The sequence below is a fragment of the Melospiza melodia genome, chromosome Z (genome assembly GCF_035770615.1).
Source record: "Melospiza melodia melodia isolate bMelMel2 chromosome Z, bMelMel2.pri, whole genome shotgun sequence".
NCBI classification, from domain to species: domain Eukaryota; kingdom Metazoa; phylum Chordata; class Aves; order Passeriformes; family Passerellidae; genus Melospiza; species Melospiza melodia.
In genome coordinates, this window is record NC_086226.1 from 64260746 (window position 1) to 64282548 (window position 21803).

Sequence of the window (21803 nt, forward strand, 5' to 3'; positions counted from 1 at the left end):
GTCAGAGTTCTGTAATGTTGAATAACTTTTAACTTATTTGTGCCAGGTATTGAATGCTTCTGAAAGAATAAGTGGCTTAAGGGTCTGTAATGCCCTCGCTGAGAAAGGGACACTTTTAAGATAATCTTGTTTTGATTCTTGGGAGTGGTATGTGTGTGTGTGTGAACAACAAAATTCCATGAATGGGGTACTTCAAAAATAAACAAAAGTAATGATAATTTGTGAACTATAAAATATTTTCAGGGTGAATCTAAGTGCTTATTGTTTTTTTTGTTTCATTTTGATTTGTATGGAAGAAGTTGAAACACAGGCCTCCAGTAATTGAAGGACATTCTCCACCAGATCGTTCTAAAATGACCATGAGAGACTTAATATACTATCTGCCAGAAAACAATCCTATGAAGTAAGTATGACTTTTTGTCTCTCTCCTTAGGTTAAGTTACTTTTCAACCTCTATAATACTTAAATAGGGAGTATTGCTCAGATACAGAGTTGTTGCAGTGGTAACAAAGGCTTCTAGACTAGCTTCTAATTTTCACATCTGCTTAATTCTAGTGCAGAAGTGAGAATGGAGCTTAGTGTACTTGTTGAAACACACAAACATGTATCTGTCCCTAGTGTTGATTTATCTCTGCAGAAATACAGACTAGTAGAATTTTTTTTTTTCCAACTCCCTGCTGTGAAATTTTTAGTTGTGGCTGTCAGGGATAATTACCCACCAGACCCAGTGGACTTAGGAAGCTAAGTATTTCTCCTCCTAGGTGCTGAAGTGCAAAATGCACTGCAAGACCCTAGTGGTGTTTACCGTGGATGAATGTAGTTGCTGCTGCTTCACTGACATGTTTCACTAATGCAGCTGGCTGTACAGACTGCCACAAACAGAGCGGAGCAGGGCCTTTTTCCTGCAACTGCCAAAAGCAATCACATGAATAAAAGTTCAGTTATCTAAGTCCTGTTCTTTCACTAGTAGATGAATTTTCTGGTATCATCTGTTATCACTCGCTTCTTAACATTTGTGTGTGTTTTTTATTTATCACTTCCCTTATTTTTTCTTTTACACTGAATAGTCCCCTAGGGGTAAAAAGCAAGATGCTTTCATGTTACCTGTATCCATACAATGGATTTCTGCTTGAAGTATTTTTTTTGTCCTTGCTTGTACAAAAAAGGGCAAAATTTACTAAGCAGAGGTTGTTTGTAGTTTAATGTAGATGTGATACAAAGAGCTGAAAAAAAAGCTTTGTGTTTTTTTGTCCGTTGTGCACTAAAAGCCAGTTTCCTGGAAGAAAGCAGAAATACATCTGTACAAACAATAATCTCTAGCTTTTTATGACATTCTAGGTCTTCATTGGTAGAAGAAAAGAGAACAGAAAGAAGTTCTGCTCCGAGTCAAATGAAAGAGTAAGTCTTGATGGTGAAGTATAGTTGGAAAGTTTTCTGGTGTAAAAAACCCTGCATTTCTGTGATAATGCTAAAAGTGGGGGTATATTTTTTACTGTTCAAATATCACCGTCTAATTTATAAAAATTGCAATTTTGGCTGGTATCATGGTTAAAGAACATTTTGCTTTCAACCTTAAGTTTTACATGTTTCCATTTACAGTAGAATAAAAAGCAGGTTTCAAAGTTCACATATTGACTGATTTCTTGATGTGTTGCATTGCTGGGTGGTTTATCAAATTGTTGAATGTCTGTTGAATGAGCAGCAATTCAAAACACTGAACAGTATTTTTGTGTGCTGTCTTAAAAATTGTAGACAGGAAGAGAAAAGTACTCCTCATCATGAAGAAGAGGAGGAGGAGGAAGAAGAGAATGGGGAAGAGGGTCAGGATGGCCCACTTCTCGTTCCTCGCGTGAAAGTAGCAGAAGATGGTTCCATCATTCTGGATGAAGAAAGGTGACAAGTTCTGTGCCTGACTCATGGACAGTATTGCATTGCAGCTCAGTTTGCAAATAGAGGACTACTTTGAACGGGGATGAGAATGAGTGCATTCATGTTTGAGAGTTGAGCTACACTGACCTAGGAAACAGTGCAAAGATGTGGCAAAATACGAACAGCAGTAGTCTGCATCTTTGTAGTGGCATACTTTATGAGAAATATTTTTGGGGAAAGAGGTAGAGAGGAAGATGACATATTTTATTACTGTGAATGAACACTTAAGATTTGTCAGACTTCCAAATGTCTTCTTCTGTTTTGCTGACTTTTTTGCTTCTCATAGTTAACATGTATCTGCTTACTGTTATTTGGTTATCAGTATGATTTGCTCCGGCTTTGCATCTTGCCTGTTGCTGCTTTATTCTCCTGTCAGTGTTTTCAGTAACTTTGCTTATAATATGATGTTTAAAAAGTAGATTATCAAATTTCTGAGTTCCCCAAAGGTATTAACATGAAATTTATGCCAAGGTTTAAGGATAAAGGTGGCCTGGTAAAAGAATTTGAAAGTATTGAAGAAGGATATTGAGAGGTTGTCATGGTTTTACAAAATAGCTTTCTCAAATGCTAAAAAGTCCTTTTTTTTTTTTTTAAGCTACTTAATTATTTCTGTCTGTATTACATATATATATATATATTATTTATATTATATATAAAACAGAGAAAGCAAATTTACTTACAGAGGGTGAATAGCGTTGTGTTTTCTTACTGCATTCTCCCATTAAAGTACGTGTTAGTGTAATAATTAAAATTATTACACAATAGACATGCTCACTTGTGGAAAAAAATTTGAATAGCTGTTGTATAAACATCTACTATATTTTTTCTTAGTAATATTTCGAGGTGAGTCTTTCTTGTGTGTTTTCTTTCCCAGCTTAACTGTAGAAGTTCTAAGAACAAAAGGTCCATGTGTTGTTGAAGAAAATGATCCCATCTTTGAGCGTGGCTCTACAACTACATATTCTAGCTTCAGGAAAAGTTTTTACACGAAGCCATGGTCAAATAAAGGTGAATTTATTTTTGGTTTCAAGCTTTGAGTCCGCAGAAAAGTTATTGTTTTCATGTATGCTTTATACTTGACAGTTTTCATTCCCAGTGGAGTAAATGGATCTATTTACATGTCATGTAATCTCAACCCTCCACACTCTTACAACAGGCAGAGCTGAGGTATTTACTGTGAAAATTGACATTTTTTAAAAATCCAGTGCCTTTTAATGTGCAGACTGCCTGTACTTTTTTTCTGCCATGGAAGTTTAGATGCTGAGAAAATGCTAGTCTGCTTTACCAAGAGCATAATTTTGGATTCTGGTTTACAGGTATTTGAGTTCTATATGGTACTTAAGTAGGTTCTTCCCTCATGGGCAGGAGTAGACTGTATAAGGTATTTCTGTATGAACTGGTTTCAGTGCAAGTGGACAGCTGTGTTCTTATGAGTGGGGAGGTTGGGTTCTTCATTACTCCTGTTGTGAATTGACTCTTATCTCTAGGTTTACAACACTGTGCAAGACTTTTTACAATTGGAAATTACTTTTTACTGCTATGGATGGAAAAATTTTGCTTCAGAATTCACTGTGGTCTCTTTAGAATGCACTCTTTTCCTTTTGATAATGGAGAGGGTAAATTTACATTATGATTTTCTGATTTCTGTTTGTGTTTATGTTCATAATAAAAATGAATATGGACAATTTCAGGTTGGTTAGCTTTGGTTTACTAGCTTTAGAAAGCACACTTCACATTCTGCAGTTTTCTAATAGTTTAGATAATTCTTTCTGTTGATAGTTCATTCATTAAATGTTATTAGAGGGACCTAGGTAAAATAACAAACATGTTCCATACATACTCACCTGGACTTGCAGCTACAGTAGACAACCTCAAAGTTACTGATCTTATGAAATGAAGTTTACAAGTTGTTTTTATTTCTGAAGAAGGATGGTTTAGTAAATATTTAAGTGTGTGTAATTTTGTCTTTCTTTTTCCTTACAGAAACAGACATGTTCTTTTTAGCTATCAGTATGGTAGGAACAGACTTCTCCTTGATTGGGCGGCTGTTTCCTCACAGAGCCAGAGCAGAAATTAAGGTAAAAATTAAAGCACTCAATAAAGAAATTAAACATGTGATTTTACTTTTCTTTTTCTTATTTGCATTCCCATGCTTCCTCTACTGGTGTTGATAATTTTGGTGCGAATTTTCTTGACTGTAGTGCTTGTTTTCTGATATCTGTTTCTAGAGGTTGTATCTGAAACATTAGAATGCTAGTTGAATTTCAATGACTGTATGTAGTAAATGTAGCGTCCTTAAACATACTTTGTTTTAGTTAAAGAATGCTGATAGGGCATTTAGACTGTTTGGTGAGGGCCTTCTGTGTTATCTTTTTTGTTGTACACAGCTGGGAAAGTCTTTGGTATTTCAAACCTTGCTCAGATTAAATGGCAGGAAAAAGTGTAGAAAATAATAAAAAAGTATTGCTGGTGATAAGCTGTGGTAACAGATTTTATATTTAAAAATTAGTTACAAACTTGTGTTCTGTGGATAGGCATGTGAATTTCAACAACTGTAGTTGGTATGTTGCACTGAAGGCATAGCTTGAGCTGCCATTTTGTGCAACATATTATTGCATTTCTTGCTTAAGGTAAACACAGCTGTGCATTTGCTTTTAGAACAAGTTCAAACGTGAGGAAAAAGCTAATGGATGGAGAATAGACAAAGCTTTCAGTAAGTAAATATTCCCTACCCTACAATGAATCATTAAATGGTAGCCCATCTATTTTGATGGTATATTCTCTGCTTTGCCTTGTTTGAATTACTTAGAAGAAAGTTTTTGCTCATAGATGAATCCAGAGGCTGTGGCATCTTAGCTTTTCATTATAAGTATAGTTCACAACAATGATCTTTAGGTTTGTTTTCTATTTTTTCTGGATATCTGGTAAATGAGATTAATATAAACTTTCTCTGTATTCAGTTGAAGATAATTCTTTTTATTCATGGGAATTTTTAGCACATTTATTTATTGTGAACTGCTTTGAGACTCCTTAAAGACTTTCTTTGTTAGCTGAATGAGGTACGTATGTTCTACAGCAGTATGTTCATACATTATTTGATACTATGGTATAGTTAATGTATTTGTCAATCCTTACATTTTTTGAACTAAGTTTATAATTTGTTTTTTAAAGCCAAGGTACCATATTCCAGTCACCTTTATGTCACCTTCAGCCCCTGCTCAAGTGATATATAAAATACTTTCAAGAACTCTCTGTTTAAATGTATCTGACCTTTGCTTTTTAATATTATGTCATGAAACTTGAAAAACTAATCAACTTTGAAATCTGTTTCTTTGCTTTAATCTGATAGAAGAAAAACGACCCTTTGATTTTGAATTCTTTGCCCAGCTGCTTGAGAAGGTCTTAGCAGATGAGGGAAAGAGGAAGCAAAAGACTGTTAAAAGCCAAAAGCCAAAAGAAAAAAAGTCTCCAAGGCCACAAAAGAAGTCAAAAGGTATTTTAAAAGAGTGTTTGAGATGACATTACAGAGCAGTGATCAGTAATATGTTGCTAGCAGAGGAGAAATCATGTGGGGCATCACATATTCCTTCTCTGTTGTAGACAGGACAAGAAGATTTTAGCTTCATAGTGGAACTTTTTCAGATGTAGTTTACTGATGTACAGGATGGTAATAATTAGTAACAGAGCAGAAACATGATACCATGGTGAAAATGGTGCTGTTCCACCATCCGAAGTGCTGATATTCTAATTTACTGAGTGGTACCTATCTCCATGAGTTGCTAATGAATTCACTTCTAGAATTTTTTGGGCTAAAATCGTATTTTTGGCAAACTCGTCTGTGTTGAAAGTTTTCTTGCATTTAAAAACCTCTTCTTTTAAGGGTTCTGTTTCTCTTTTGATAGTAGTTGAACTTTCTGAGTCTGAGCAATATGATTATTTTCAGAGAATGATGTGAAAGTTGTTTTATCTTTCTGGTTTGTTCAAAATAAAGATTACATTTAATTACTGTTGATCACCACTGTGTTTTACTACCTCAGTACCTGGGAAAGGACCTTTGACAGATGTGCTTTAATTAAAAGCAGGTATATTGATACAGTTTCATACATTTTTTGCTGATTTTGTGGCATTGTTCACTTGTTTCTTCCACAAGGACCTATCATTTTGTAAGTGGTATTGTGAAACAAACAAGTGAACATCTTTTTGAAGAGGATGCTAGCTAAGAATAAAGATCTCTTAAAATGGAAGAAGTTACTGCTTTTCTGTACCCTTGGTTTTGGATGTCAGTAAGTAAAATATCTCATGTATTAGGACTTAAAACCTTGTGGAGAAATCTTGTTTCTACACTTTAGTGGTAGATTAAAGGTATGTCATGCATAAAACAATGTGACCATGCTTTTCTTCTTCTCATGCATTTTGGAGTTCTTAATTACGAGAAATTAGTTCATTTAAGATGAATAACAAGGAGAGGAAAGTTCTTGGTGGTTAAATAGAGGATCAACTCAAAATGTCCTTAAAATAGGGGTTTAACTCATTAAACCCAGAAAATAACTTGTTATTTATTAGCTAGATAAAATTTCAGCTTCCTTATGTAAGCTAGAATGATCAACTGTTACACATGTATTGATGAAAAATTGCTTTTTTGTATGTATGGCATATATTGGTACATGGCATGTATATATATATATATATATATATATATATATATATATGGCTTTTGGTATATATGGCATATAAAGTATGGCATATATTTTGTAACCATCATCACCTATTTCTGCAGACATACAATAACTCTTTGTAGGAGTAGCAATGTCTTTTTTTCACTGAACCCAAATGTGACTGTATAAACTGCAAAAAAGCCCAGGCACAATAACATTTACTAAATTGGCTTTGCATCCCATATTGACTTTCCCCTGGTGAAGCGTTGTCCCATGTACAGAATATGTTTTGTACTAAATGCTGACACTTTTCTGGCAAGTCAGTGACTGATGTTCCCCAGTCCTGCTCATACACCTGGCATTGTATTGGCAGTGATGCATGAGTACACAAATGTTTTTAGTAGAAATGCCTTTGCTCTTTGTGGCTCCTAGTACTCCACCAGACTGTTGACCAAGAGCCATATTGTTGTCTCAATAGGAAAAGCTGCCAGCACAGAAGCTGCTAATGATCAAGATGAACCTCAGGAAGATGGAATTTCTGATGCAGAAACAGAAGCAGATGGTGTGACAGCTGAGAAAGAAAATGAGGAATCTTTGAGCATTTCTGAACGAGCAGAAGAGGTTGCATTAGAGCCTGCATTAGCAAAAAAGAAGAGAAAGAGGAAGAGAAAAGATGATCTTGAACAAGAAGTGGAGAATATTCCAGAAGAAGTGCCTGTTCCTTCAAAAACTGCTGAAGAAGGGAAGTCCTCTAATAAAAGTAAGAGGCAAAAATGCTCACTTACAAATGTTCAAATAGAAATTTTATAGAAAGTCATGGCAAACTTTAAAGTCAAAATTTGCCTTTGATTTATGTTGCTGATCTGCCTTGTAGGAGATTGTCTTTTAAAATGAGCTTTCATTCTAAATCTAAACATACTTTGTTTCAAATGAGAATAGATCTCTTGAATCTTAATAGTTACATCTTTGCTAGTGGGATTTTAGTCTTATATTAACTCTTCTTCACTGTAGCTAGGATTTGATTGCTGAAATTCGAAGATGTTTCCCAGAATGTCCAAACTGATTTAATTCCTATTAATTGTCAGGGAAAAAAGTGATACGTGATACAAGCAGTGATGGTGATACTACCTGTGGAGAAGAAGTGGATTGTGCTACTGAAGGAAAGGAAAATGAGACTGCTGTTATAGAGGAAGAGAGAACAGAGTCCTGTTCACCAGTGAATAAGCAAATGGAGAGCAAAGGTGGAGTCAATTTGTGCAGGTAATGTTTATAATGGAAAGCTTAGGCAAAACAAAAAAATAGCTTAAAGTTTATTATTGTTTTTATTTATTCATGATTGCCACCATTTAACTGGCACAGAATATGCAGGTTTCTGAGAACTGCCCTGGGCTCTAGTAAGCTGTTTATGATTTATATACTCAAAATATTCTCTGCCCTAATGGGCCGCCCTTGCAAAAGTAATGTACGTAATTACTAAAGTAATTTCCAAAAGTTATTTCATTTTTAAGAGTGTTTAGGAAGACCATTGTTTATCCTAACTTCTAATATTTCTCTTGAATCACAGGTTGGTGACGTTGCTAAGTTGAGGTACTATATACTTGGAATTTTTATCTGTAATAAAATTATTCTTATGGGAAAGGAATGATGCTTAGATTTTATTTATGCAGAATTTGATTGAGATCCAAGCTTTTGGGTTCAGTTTTGGGCATACCTTTATGAAAAAGAAAGTGAATGCTTGATTATTAAACTAGTTATATGTGAAAGTGGTAAATTGAAAAATTCATTATAATACTATGAGTATTATGCTGCTTCAGAATTTTGTGTGTTAATTTGTTGTATTTAGCTGCGTTGTAATTGTTTGTTATTTTATACATATTCCCAGAAACTTCCATTTTCCTTAGTAGTTCATTAGAAGTATTTGAAGGGACAGTTATTTGCCTTTGGACTCAACCTAGATTGTTATGAAAGATCAGAGGAAAAAACCATTGGCATGCAGTTGTTTGTATTAAAGTTTATTTGCTTAAAAGCAATCAGTCTAGAATAATCAGATGAGATTTTTACATCATCTTACAATTGCAGTGCAAAAGTACAAAAGATGTTTTAAAGCTCATAGTCTGCAAATATTATTAAAATTTCATGAGATTCTCTGAAACATGGATAGTTATTTAGTGTCAAAAACTGCATTGTTTTTCTGTGCAACTTCCTCTGTCTGTAAGCAGAAACAACTTTTTTTTCTACAAATACACTAATGTTCCTGTATGCTTTTATTTATTTCAGCCTTGAAGATAGCCATGATGTTATACTAGAATCAGAACCTGCTAAATTGAGAGCCAGAAATATTAGAGATGGAGCATCAGAGGAAAGCCAGATTCCAGAGCTACCAGTTTCAAATATTAGAAGCAAGGAAACAGAATGTGTAGAAACTACAGAATCAAAGGTATTACTATTTTTTTATTTAGTTCATCTCAAGATCTTGCCCTTGATCATTGAAAGTGGTTTGTAAATCAAAGTCATTTTTGGATTGTTTTTGTGATGTTTTCACCATCAAGTGAAAAACAATCAACAGACCTAAGAAAATCATCAAAATTGAAATACTGTCATATCTTGTGGGCTTAATGGGCTGTCCATTAACCTAAATGTATTCAGGAAGTATACTGTGCATGCCTGACTTACCTCATAGACAGTTTAAACAGCTGAACAGTTTAAGTGTTCAAAAGTGAATGACTGCAATATGAGTAGCTAGGCATTGGAGCAGGATTTTGCTGGCATGTGCTTACTGGCACAGTAAAACTGCACGATAAAACACGGTAAAACTGGAAATTGATTTGAGTGGAATGCACATTGGGTTGTTTGTGCTGCTCCTTGAATGATCTAGATAATGGAGCAGAGTGCAACCTCAGCAAGTTTACAGATTAGGCAAATCTAGAAGGAATTGCTTCCCAAGGACAGACACGCCCAAAGGTTATATTGGCCTCCAGAGGGACCTGGAGAGGCTGGAGAAGTGGGCTACGGGAACCTCAGCAAGTTCAGCACGGGGAGATGCAAAGTCCTGCACCAGGGCAAGAGCAACCCAAGGCACCACTGCATGCTGCAAGCCACCCGGGTGGAAAGCAGCTTTGCAGAAAAGAGCCCGGCTGTCCTGATGGTCTCTGAGTTAAACGTGAAGCAGGAAAGTGCTGCGGCTGCACAAGCAGGTAATGGTGACCTGGGCTGCAGCAGGAGAAGTGTTACCAGCAGGCCAAGGGAGGTGATCCTTGCCCCTTGTCCAGCACTGATGAAGCCACACCCGGAGGACTGACCAGTTCTGGGCTCCCTGGTGGGAGAGACCTGGATGCACTGCAGACAGCCCCTCAAAGGGTCACACCGATGGTAAAGGGCTGGAAGCATCTCTCCTATGACAAAAAGCTGAAGGAGCAGGAACTGTTCAACCTGGAGAGAAGGCTCACGGAGAGCCTTCTCTGAAGGATCTGAAGAGATCCCTCTTCCAACAGTTCCACAAAATCTCAAGGGGAGGCCGCAAACAGGACAGAGCCGGGCTCTTTCTAGGGGTGCCCAGTGATGGGACAAGAGACAATGGGCAAACGCTGCAAGACAGGAGGTTCTTCTGAGCACCAGGAAATCCTGTTTCACTGTTAGGGTTACCAAGCACTGGCACAGGCTGCCCAGAGAGACTGTGGAGTCTCTATCCTTGGCAAGATTTTTGAGACATTTGAGAAGCTGTCCAGACAGTATTGGGCAACCAGCTCCAGGTGCCTTTATGTATTGGTTTTACATGGCCTGCTTTTGATAGCAAGGGGCTAGAGGGATGGCTTCTGTGAGAAGCTGCTGGAAGCTTCTTCCATGCCCAGTAGAGCCAATCCTTGGTGGCTCTGAAGATGGACATGCCACTGGCCAAGGCTGGGCCAATTAGAAATGATGGTAACACCTCTGTGATGACATACTTAAGAAGAATTGAAAACAAAAAGTAGTTGCAGAGCTGTAATTGCAACCAGAGAAGAGCAGAGAGAGAACATGTGAGAACAACAACTCTGCAGGCACCAAGGTCAGTTGAGAAGGAGGGGCAGGAGCTGCTCCAGGCACTGGAGCCAAGATTCCCGTGCAGGCCGTGGTGCATCCCATGGTGAAGCAGCTGTGCCCCTGCAGCCCATGGGGATTCACAGGGATGCAGAGATCCACACACAGCCCATGGAGGTGCCCATGATGGAGCAGGTGATGCCTGGAGGGGACTGTGATCCTTTGGGAGACCCGTGGAGAGAGGGGCCCTTGGAGGACTACACCCCACAGAAGAGTGACCCACACTGCAGCAGTTTGAGAGGGCTGGTGCCCATGGGATGGAGCCACGTCAAAGAAGCTCATGGAGAGCTGTCTCCCATGGGAGGGACCCCAGGTGCAGCAGGAGAATGACTCCTGAGCAGTGGGAGCAGCCTCAGGTGATGAACTGACCGTAACTCCCATTCCCTGTTTTCTTGCACTGCTGGAGTGCGAGGTAGAGCTGGAAGGAGGGAGAGGTGAAGGGAAGATATGCTTAAGGATTTCTTTTACTTCTCATTATCCTGCTCTGATTTTGTTAGTAATAAATTCATTTGGTATTTCTAAGTTGAGCCTGTTTTGCCTGTGATGGTATTTAGTGAGTGATCTCTCTCCTGGTCCTTACCTCCAGCTGGGAACCCTGCCTTAAATTTTCTCTTGTCTATCCAGCTGCAGAGAGGAGTGGGTGAACAGCTTTGGTGGGTGCCTGGCATCTGGCCCAGGTTAACCCGTTACACTTAATCAGGAGGGTTGGACCAGAGGATCTCTAGCAGACCCTTCCATTCTCAACTGTCGCAGACATCTTTTATGAAAAATCCTTTCCTTAGGATTTTTTCTCCTGAGAAGCTGAGAGGCCTCAGAAACAAAATGTAAGCAATGATTATCTGCTGCTGTGGAATGCAACAGGTGGATCTGTGATTGATCTCACACGGTTGTTTCTAATTAATGGCCAGTCACAGTCAGCTGGCTCAGACAGAGAGCCTGAGCCACAAGCCTTTGTTATCATTCTTTCTTTTTCTATTCTTAACTAGCCTTTTCTTCTAGTCTTTTAGTATAGTTTTGATATATATCGTAAAATAATAAATCAAGCCTTCTGAAACATGGAGTCAGATCCTTGTCTCTTCCCTCATCCTAAGATCCCTGTGAACACAGTCACACTCAACCACTGTGGAAATCTTGTTTCTGATTTTTGTTACATTACAGTAGAAGATCATCTAAGTTTATTGTTTCTTTCCTACAACATTTCTCCCTCAGAGTGAAGATACGCATCACTCACAAAAAACAGATGGAAAGCAGAGTGCATCAGAATGTGGTTCACAATCTGAAATCATGTACGTATAATTATTTTGCTTTGCGGTGGCACTTGAACTAAACCTGTATCTACTCGATTTGAATATAATTCCAGTTGACCATAGCAGATTGAACCAGTCAGGAGATCGTGATGAGTTGTTTTCCATATTCAGTGAAGCTTTTTGGTAGAAATTTTGATTACTCCGTAGTAGTGCATTAGCTAAGATCTAAATGGTAGGTAGGAATAGGGAGAAAGACTTAGCTAAACTTTGAGAAAAAAGCCCTAGCCTTTCTAGAGCCAGCAAGAGCAAGAGAATGATGAAATTCTGCCACATTGTGGGTAAAGGTTGGCTGTAAAATTTAATTTTTGGTTTTTTAATAGAAGGGCCTCACTGAATCCTTTGACATTCGTAGTTGTCCATCAGAGCTTATTAGCTGTACACGTCATGTGTATGGTGTATTTCTTCTTTCCTATTTGGAAACTGTTCCTCTTTGGAAGTTGGTGCAAGCTTCTAAGATAAAAGATACTCCAAAATATCTCTGTCTTATCTATACTCCTTTATGAAGTTAATTTTGGTGATACTGAGAAATCATATATGAAGTAGTCTGTGCCTAAGGTTTCCATTTTTGCATGATCATCAACTTCTTATTTCATGATACAGTTTTTTAAAGGTAATTTGGAGATGAGGTACTAGTTAATGCTGATTTGTTTTTCATACTTCTGTCTTTCCCTTTTTGAAGGACAGCTCACTCCTATGATAAAGACTGTCAAAGCTTTATTTGTCCTGTTCTAGGGAGAATATAAGAAAAGGTAGTAGTTCCCAATCTGAAGATTATTGATAAAATGTAGGGCTGTGTCACTGTGTGAATCCCAGGACATGCCATTGCAGTGGTTAAGGACAAAGAGAGTGATGTACGTACCCCATTCTTCAGTAAGATGTGGATGCTGGCAGTAGGACAAGGTATTTGAAAAAAAGTTTGGTTTTCCATGACTGAGATAGCTTTGAAAGGGGATGGGGGGACAGAAGAGGCGGATGCAAAACATTGTATATAGGGCAGATTTATGTTGTTTCTATATAAAATTAATCACACTGACATGAATTGTGAATCCCGAGGAGAAAAAAATATTCTTATTTATTTAACATCAGGAAATGATTCCTTAAAGTATTTTGAAGTAGATTCCACTGAAAGCCAGCAAAGTTAAGGTTTATTTTGTGCTCTTTTCCTAACTTCGTAGCATATCTTTTAATATCAGAAAGATGCAATGGGGGTTTTTTTCCCTGTTCATTGTCTTGCTGCATGCAGTGTCTTGACCCATGCAGTCTGTGGCGGTCTTGAGGTTCATCTTGAACCATATAAGACTTTAAGTTTCTCTTTGGTAATAATGTATATCACCTTTCTTTATATCTTAAGGAAAACTGAAAAGTCAGCAGATAGAAGGCGCTTGCAAAGACCGAAACCAAATTTAATGAGATCATCTGGAAGGAGGGAGACAGCAACACAAGACAGAATGGAAGCCAAAACTTCTTCTCCAACCCTTGCAAATGCAGGTGAAAAGGTGAGAAAGAGGAATGTTACTTAGTATGTTGTTCTTGATGCTGCATCTGTTTTGCTCAATGGAGATACTGTGGGCCAGCCACAGAAATAACATTTTGAGAACTGCTACTATGATACTTGCACACTTGTCAAAGAGTGATATTCCTTGCCTCAGTTCCAGTGCTCTGAAGAGGAGAGTAGAAGAAAACATAATGAAGCCACAGAAGTAGAAAACAGGGATTTGGATACTGCATCTCAGTGAGTATTGAGATCACTTTTTCAGTCTCCTGGTATGAACTGACTGTAACTGTTAGTTTATTCCATACAATTCTCCTGGAAAAAGATAGCGATAACTGTGAAACTTTAATGTAAATTTCAGAATTGACTTTAGCACTTTTTTGGATGATATCAGGTGGTACTCAAGTAGAAGGTATAGACTTCTTTTCTGGAAAGTTGATGAAAGCATTGAAGTACCAACAATACCTGTAATTTGAGAAGGGGAGCATGATAACTATGGCTTTGCTTCCCTGCCAGCCTCGGTTATCAGGTAATGGCTCTGCTTCTGGTGTTTGCAGAAGCAGCTGTGATATGCAGTTTAGTTAAATTCCTCACCTGTGTGATAAATTAATCTCTTTTTAATACATAGATAAATTGAGTTTTCGTGCATTGTAAGACTAAACCAAGCTTGTTTCTTATGGGAAGCAACTTCCATAAGTTTATGCAAATCTTTCTGAAGACAACAAAATTCAAGTAAAGAAATATGTGCAAGACTGTGTGGTATTTGTAGACTTGAATATTATGGAGTAAATGTTATTGTGGATCCTTTGTGCAGAGAACCTGAAAAAACTGCAGTTGCAAAGACAATAGTTAGAGGATATCGACAGAGATTTAAACCTAATGTTACAAGAGCGTCTGGAAGGAAAGAAGAGCCTGAAAAAGAGGCAGGAAATGATAAAATATCCCATCTACAGCCTAGGGGAGAAACCGAGAAGGTATTTAATTAAGTAACATAACTGAAGATAATAAGCTGCTGGGTACAACAGTAATGTTATCTTTTTTTCTTTACTTTTTTGCTCCTGAGTATGAACAGGAACTAGCCACTTACTTAACCTGCTGCAAGTGGTAGTGTGGTATTGCTTAGTGACCTCAGCTGCAGTGAGAGGTTGTTACACAAACAGTAGATGCCAATAGTCTTTCATGTCCTGCAGCACATACAACTTCAGGTATTTGCTGTAGTTTTTACTGCACTTTCTGACTGAGAAATTGATCCTGTAATGGTTTGTATGTCATAAGCAATCTATTTTGTCTCTTCTTACAAGCAGTTATTTGGTCGGTTAGGTGATGCTGTACTTTATCAATGTAAGACAGTTCATGTCATAATACTCTGTTTTTGTTCAGAATAATGACCAAGGTAGTAGATCTGATGATACCAGTGAAGATACTGCAGAAAAAGATGACAAAGTCCTGGAGACTGTGTCTCAGTAAGTATGAGAAAAATAAGAAGATAACCACTGCTGTCCTGCAATTTACCATTCTTGTCGCTTCTGGTAGTATTTCGTAGTGTGGTAATTATAGAAGTTTTTTAAGAAACTTCTGCACTACAGAAATTGATGGCAAAAGAGGAATCTTCATTAATTATGAAACATTTATTAAGCATTTTAATTTTTAAAGTTGCACTTTTAAATTATAAGTCAGTCGTGTACATGTAAAAAAGCTGAAAATTTAGTCCCTCAAAAACTAAAACAAGCCTTAGCTACTTACTTTTAATACTAAAATGCATCCATTTCAGTGGTTAAGTATTTAAACAATAAGAGTAAGTGTTGTTAAAGTGTAGTTAAGTGTTAGATGTCAAATAAGAGGAAGAAAAAATTTCAATATGTGCAATGTAATGCACATATTTATTAAGCGTTGCATTTTTCTTCAGTGAAGTGGCAGCTGTAGTGTAAAAACAATAATATGTTTTATAGAAGAGATTGTAAAAAATAAAAACTGGAAAAAGCCAACTTTCCCCCAGATACTGCCCCACAAAAAAATTCCCAAAACAACCTAAACCAAGAAGAGAAATAAAAATCCAAAACCTCAAGCTTGTCTTTTAAAGGGAGATACTTGAGGAGGATCAGTGGAGATAAAGTGGGTGTGATAATCTGCCAGAAAAAATTTTCAGTTACTTCTTTCATTAACCTGCTCGGTGACTTGATGCTCAGTGTAAAATTTGTAGAAGAATCTGACCATTCTAGTAATGCACTACTGATACTTTTACATTAGTAAGTTAAAAAAGTTATTTATATATTTTCTGAATTCACGGAAGAAAAACTCTGAATATGTACATATTTTTAAACTCTTTATTAAATCTGCCTCTAGACTAGATAGGGTCCATCTGCCTCTAAACTAGATAGGAATACAAAGAGGTCCATTATGGATCAGAGAAAGGTCTCTCTAGTGTCATATCCTGTCACCAATGGGAAGAGGAAAATAGCAGGGCAAGCATAAGTTTAAACTCTCAGTCCTTAGTACATACATTTCCAGTTTTATTCTTTCAGGAAGATAGTAATATATTGTAGTAAGTGTATGTTAATAACTATTTAAAAGAACAGAGGGAAAAAAAGCATCTGTTCTCCAAGTCTTCTCCCACTTTCAGATGTGGTATGTACTTCAGGGATCATATATATGTTTTCCAGGTCTAATGAAACAGCTGGTTTAAAAGAAGATAGCAAACGGATTGTGTTGAATCAAACACCTCTAAAAAGAGGTAGAATACAGAGACCAAAACCAAATCTAGGAAGAACTATTGCAAGGCAAAAAGAACTGATAGATGAAAAAGATCCTGAAGAGGAGACAACAGAAGGTGGAGAAGCAGAAAAAGGTGTCACGCACCATCAAGATGAAAACAATGATCGCTGCCTCAAAAGTGTAAGTTTCTTGAGCAATTCCTTATGCATACTGTTTTGTTGGGTTCTTAATAGAAGCCTTGGTAACAAAGACCCAGGTACATGCTCCATAATTTGTAGGGATAGGCTTTGCATCTTTATTTATTATTTCAGAATAAACTATATTTGTAGTCATAAAATTTCCTAATTTTTACACTTGATTTCTGTTTACTATGGTGTGAAGTTAAAGTGCAGTCAGCAACCAAGTACCAGCTCACTTTCTCACTGCCCCACCAGCAGTACTGGAGACAGAATTCGAAGGGTAAAAGCTGGAAAACAGGGGCTGAGATAAACTCCTGAGTGCTGGATAACCCTGAGTAAGGTTTAGTAGGGAAAGCAGAAGCTACACTCATGTGCAGAGCATAACCAGAAACTCTTCTACTACTTGCCATGAACAGGCAGGTGTTTAGTCACCTCCAGGAGAGCTGGGCTTCATCACACATAATAGTTACTTGGGAAGACAAAATCCATTTCCCCCACTTTGTATGCTGAACTGCCTGTCCGTGACTCAGAAGGATGTGAAACTTTGGTCAGTTTGGGTTACCTGTTCTGACTGTGTCCCCTCCCATCCTTCCATGCCCCCTCAGCTTCCTCTCCAGCTTGGCAATATGCAAAGCAGGAAAGGCCTTGGCTCTGTGTAAGCCCTGCTCAGCAATAATTAAAACATCTCTGTGTTATCAACCCTATGTGCAGCATAAACCCAAACCACAGCATGACACTTAACACTGTGAAGAAATCTAACTCTGCCCTAGTCAAAACCAGCATACATGGAAATGGAATGTATCTGACTTGGTTGTATTGTGATACCATATCTGGAAAGAGAAATGAAAAGAAAAAACGCCTTGGAAGATGAACCACTTAAAAGAGAAAATATAAAGAAAAAGAACTTTTTACTTTTATAGTAGACACTGATATTGGTTGGATGACAAGAAACCACAAAAATTTTAGTGTTTCTGTAGAAAATATTTAAACTTTATAATTTTCTTCTTGCTCTCCTAGAAGAGAAATTGAGTAAATATTTCATCTTAACAAAGTGGAACTTTTATTCGTTTCAGGATTTAACAGTTCATGAAGGCACTCAGCTATCCAGTGTGACGTTAGAAGATATTTCTGCAGATTCTGAGATGAACTCAAATACAAGACAGTGTTTCCAAGAAAAGTCCTCAGAAGCAGAAAGCAATAAAAATGAAAAGGGATTGTCAGATGTCTCCAAACCGGTTTCAGATTCTAGTACAGGGTAAGGTTATTTCACTTCATTTGAGAGAAGAAATGGTTCGAAGCTATCAGTATCTCTCGGTATTATACCATATTACGTTCAACTTTGGCATTACAAACAAGTTGTATATATATAAAGACATATATATTAAGACAATACTAGACTTTAACTAACAAAACCCCAAGAGCTTGAAAGCATTAAATAGATATGCTCTTTGATGTTAATTTGATCTTTGGACTATTCGCCTAATTTTCAAAAAAATACACTTTTCTAATGTTCAGTCCCTGTGATTGTCTTCTCCATGTTGGTCTCCACAGTGCATTCTAGTGTGCTTTTATAGATCCTTGAGTACAGGCTCTGGTTTCGTATTAAAGTGCCTCCTGAAAAACTAGTCAAACACAGGTATTCTGTAAGTCTTCTGGGTATTTTTAAACATGATTAGAGGAAGGTATTTTTAAAATGTATGTATCGCAGTAAAATGTCTCAGTTTGTCTTCCAGGTCTCAAGTGGAAGGGGCGGTAAACTTCTTTGCTTATCTGTTTATAAGATACAGAGGCATTTATTGACAATCACTATGTTTTTATTGGCTCTTTTTCATGTCACTAATGTTGTTATTGCTCTGAGAGCTCTATACAAGAATGCCATATTGTCCCATGTCTTTGATTGTTCTTTTGCTTGTTTTTGCAGGGAATCTCATCCTCAGAAGGAAGAGGAGAAAACTGTTGTATCATCTGCTAGGCTACTGAGGATGCGATTCCAGAGACCAAAGCCAAATTTAAGAGCAACTAGTAGAAAGGAAGTTCTGGATGTAAATAGTAAAAGTGCATCACAGAAAGATACCAACAAGGAAGAAAGTTTGACGCAGTGTGATAGGGAATGTAGCATCCCTCCTGACACAGATGTAAGGCTTTTGTTTTTTTCCTTTAGTTATATGTGAGCTGTTGATTTTGTGAAATGAAGTACTGATGATTTTAAAAAATACAAAGTTAACTTTTTGAAACAATTTTTTTCAAAAGCTTGAATTTTCCACCTTAAAACTTGTGTACTTTTCACTTGGTCATATGTGAGGAGAAGATGACTCACACTTGATGATATGATGAATCTCTTGTTACATGTCCAGATGTCTTTCTGACCCGAAGTGGCATTATAGAGATGACAGGGAAGAAAAAAAAAAGTATTAATAGAAGATGGCACAGATTTCAGCCTTTGTTGTCTTAAATAAAAAATTGTGTATTTGTCCTGGAAAGACTGAGAAATCATTAGTGAGCAGTTACAGAGGAGTTTGTAGGAGAGCACAAAAAAACTCTCTTGAGTTTTTCAGAGTGTGGTGTATACCAAACTTCATAGACATCATAAACTCTCCTTTTGGTTTATTATTACAGCTTTTTCTGGTTCTTGTGTTTACATTTTTCAGAAAGCAGGAAAATGTGAAGCCTTAAATGCACTAGAATCCTTGGGAAAGCAGATGTCAGTTTGCTCTCAGGAGGTTTCTGAGAGGCCAAGCTGTAAGTCCCCAAAAACATTTTCAAGATCAGAGGATAGTGGACTGGAGATCTGCCTATCTGAAATTTGCCAAGATGACATTTCCACTACTATTGCAGGGTAAGGGCTTATCTACTTTTATCCTTGACTGTAACAATGAAAGAATTTTACAATGAAATTATTGCGCCAATGGCTTGCCATCTGGCAAACATATTCCAATGAAAATACTGCACAAAATTTCCATTCTCATAGTTTAACACCAGTGATACTGCAATTTCAGTAGCTTCTATGCTAAGCATGACATGAATGAGCATTCACTTTATAACTGTTTCATCATCTGAAAGACTGGATTAATTTCATGCAGGGAAATACTAGTTTGCTTATCAAAGAAAACATGTAAAAACTGCCTTGGTTTTATAGCAACAAGTAGTCAGTAAGTTAGTTAATTATTTTGTTGGAAATATTTAGAAGACCAGTGCTTCAAAATTTTCGCTGGAACAAGTTGTTGTTTGTAATTTAAACTCAGCTGAGCTTTTAGTTCACAAGATTTCTTCTCAATACTCAGTGGTTTTTGTGTGTAGTACAAATGGATCTGTGTTTGTGTTTGTACTAAGTTTTGGATTATTTTTTCTGTCTTAACTTTGCATTGATGATACAAACAGCACTCAAGAAGAACATCAATGTGCACCTCTCCCACCTATTCAGCTGGCACAGAACAAGACATATAAGCCAAACTTGGTAAGAACTATTGGAAAGAAGGAGTTACAAATATCAGAAAGTGAGAGCAAGAAAAAGCCGGATGCAGAGCAAAAAGATGAGTTTGACAATACTGTCATGGTAAGCCTTAATAAGAGTAAGGCTTTGCCTTCAAAGTTGGTTTGAAGTGCGTGTTCACTTTTATAAAGTGAAGTGAAAACATTGAAGTTGCATTGCCTGACGCTGAGACAATATATTAAATTTAAAAAAATCCCAAAACATGGTAAGCTGAGGTATTGTAGGTATGAAATCAGTGAGGTCTACAACTTGAAGTATTAATTATTCTTTTTACAAATGATCTGCTTTTGATTGAATTGCAGGATGGGGAAAACAAATGCACATTTATAGAAACTCTAGAATAAAAATGCATAAGAATTACCTTTCTTTTCTCATTTCATCTTTCCTGTTTAGATGAATCAAGTCTGTGTTGAGCAATCTAGTATAATATGTCAAGTGAAGGCAGAGGTAATTCTTATGCATTTTTATGAAAAAGGGGTTTTATTAATTTGATAATCTTTAACTGGCTTCATCACTACAATACCTGATACTCCTCTATTTCATACAAGTAAATGACACTGTGTATCCCCACAAACACTTACTAGGCACTTGTAGAAGATGTGGAAATTCTCGAAAGCCATTTACAGTGTGATGTGTCTGTGTAACTGTTTGTTGGATTGCACATGAATCATGTCACAAATGTAGGAATATCTGTGTAGACTTGCCTTAGATTTGGAATACAGCTAAATTTTGCAAGAGTGACTGTTTTGGAGTGATTATAGCTGGTTTTGTTATTGAGCCTATCAGAAGTACTTGTGTCCTGCAGCAATCTCTCATCTTCCATCAGTGCCACAGTCGGCTCGCCCCTAGCTGGTCTAGTTCCTTGTGGTTCAGCTTTGGCTGCTTTGGGCCTGAGGCCTGTGAACCACGCACATGCATCTGCTCTGTACTGGGCAAATCTGTAGAACCAGAGCAGGTCTGATGCTCCTCTTTACTAGTCAAGCTGTCAGGCCTGAAGTGTTGAAGGATGTGTTTGAGGGGCTTCTTCGTGGAACCAGTGTGGTAAATACAGACATGAAGCTTATTAGGCCTTCTGGATCTTGAGGCTATGTTATTGTGGCTTGGGTGTGTCTGTGCTCCCCTCTGCTGTGTCCAGTTTTCAAAGGTTTTCCATTTGCTGAAGTATCTTGTTTCGACCATGCTTCATGTATTAGGAAATTGATTGAATACTAAGTAGACGGGTGTTTCCCATAATGCTTGGGTGCACATAGTGTTTAAGAACTTAACTCTAGGTATCCCAGGAGTATTAAGACTTCAGTTCCTTTTTGCATATAACTTGAATTATGATAACATGATTTTTACCTTTATTTCAGTTGGGAAAATAGCATCATTTCTATTTTTGTATATTGAGCATATGTCTGTTTTAGAAGCTTACGTACTTCTATTTTTCTTCATGCTTCCTTTACTGTAAATTGAAGGGTGAAAATGAAGCTGTATTGTGTCAAGATGTATTGAGCGAAGAGGAACAGGAACAGCAAGAGGTGCCTCAGGTGCTCTCTATTTCTGAAACCTTATTGTCTGAACAAAGCAGGTGAGGTCTGAGTTTAGCAAAATAGCATTTGAAAAGCTTTTATCTGTGTATAATGAGATACCTTTGCAGGTGTCAATTCTTCTTTTGTCTTTTTACAGTATTTCATTTCCAGTGCCTACAAACAGCTTTTTCCAGTGTTTTCAGAGCACATTTTTTTTGCCTGCACTCTTCGTTATTATTTATCTGGTACATACTTGATCTGTACAAGCTCATAGGTTCCTGACCAAGATTATTTATTACTTGGTCTGTATTTACTTAAGTAGCAATCATGTGTGTGAGATTTGTTGTAAGATATGTAACATTCAAATTTTGCAAAATGTCAGAGACTTGACTCTCATTTGTCCATCCATATGTTCTTCTATTTTACTGCCACTGTTGTTGAAATAAGATCTTAA

The 21803-nt window shown here is 37.2% G+C and overlaps 1 protein-coding gene across 2 annotated transcripts in view; it reads left to right on the plus strand.

Annotated features, from left to right (window-relative positions):
• BDP1 (B double prime 1, subunit of RNA polymerase III transcription initiation factor IIIB) overlaps nucleotides 1-21803 on the plus strand; it is a 52492-nt gene that overhangs the window by 5254 nt on the left and 25435 nt on the right. Inside the window, exons 3-23 of one of the 2 annotated variants that reach the window (XM_063180998.1) lie at nucleotides 297-403; nucleotides 1339-1398; nucleotides 1753-1893; nucleotides 2804-2937; nucleotides 3913-4007; nucleotides 4588-4642; nucleotides 5279-5422; nucleotides 7063-7344; nucleotides 7670-7844; nucleotides 8862-9021; nucleotides 11868-11944; nucleotides 13317-13461; nucleotides 13615-13697; nucleotides 14272-14431; nucleotides 14838-14920; nucleotides 16118-16349; nucleotides 17422-17603; nucleotides 18270-18483; nucleotides 18997-19184; nucleotides 19727-19901; nucleotides 21296-21408. In XM_063180998.1, coding sequence (XP_063037068.1) covers nucleotides 297-403; nucleotides 1339-1398; nucleotides 1753-1893; nucleotides 2804-2937; nucleotides 3913-4007; nucleotides 4588-4642; nucleotides 5279-5422; nucleotides 7063-7344; nucleotides 7670-7844; nucleotides 8862-9021; nucleotides 11868-11944; nucleotides 13317-13461; nucleotides 13615-13697; nucleotides 14272-14431; nucleotides 14838-14920; nucleotides 16118-16349; nucleotides 17422-17603; nucleotides 18270-18483; nucleotides 18997-19184; nucleotides 19727-19901; nucleotides 21296-21408 — 3005 coding nt within the window. The remainder of the gene's footprint in view (nucleotides 1-296; nucleotides 404-1338; nucleotides 1399-1752; nucleotides 1894-2803; nucleotides 2938-3912; nucleotides 4008-4587; nucleotides 4643-5278; nucleotides 5423-7062; nucleotides 7345-7669; nucleotides 7845-8861; nucleotides 9022-11867; nucleotides 11945-13316; nucleotides 13462-13614; nucleotides 13698-14271; nucleotides 14432-14837; nucleotides 14921-16117; nucleotides 16350-17421; nucleotides 17604-18269; nucleotides 18484-18996; nucleotides 19185-19726; nucleotides 19902-21295; nucleotides 21409-21803) is intronic. The other variant, XM_063180999.1, reaches the window with a different exon arrangement.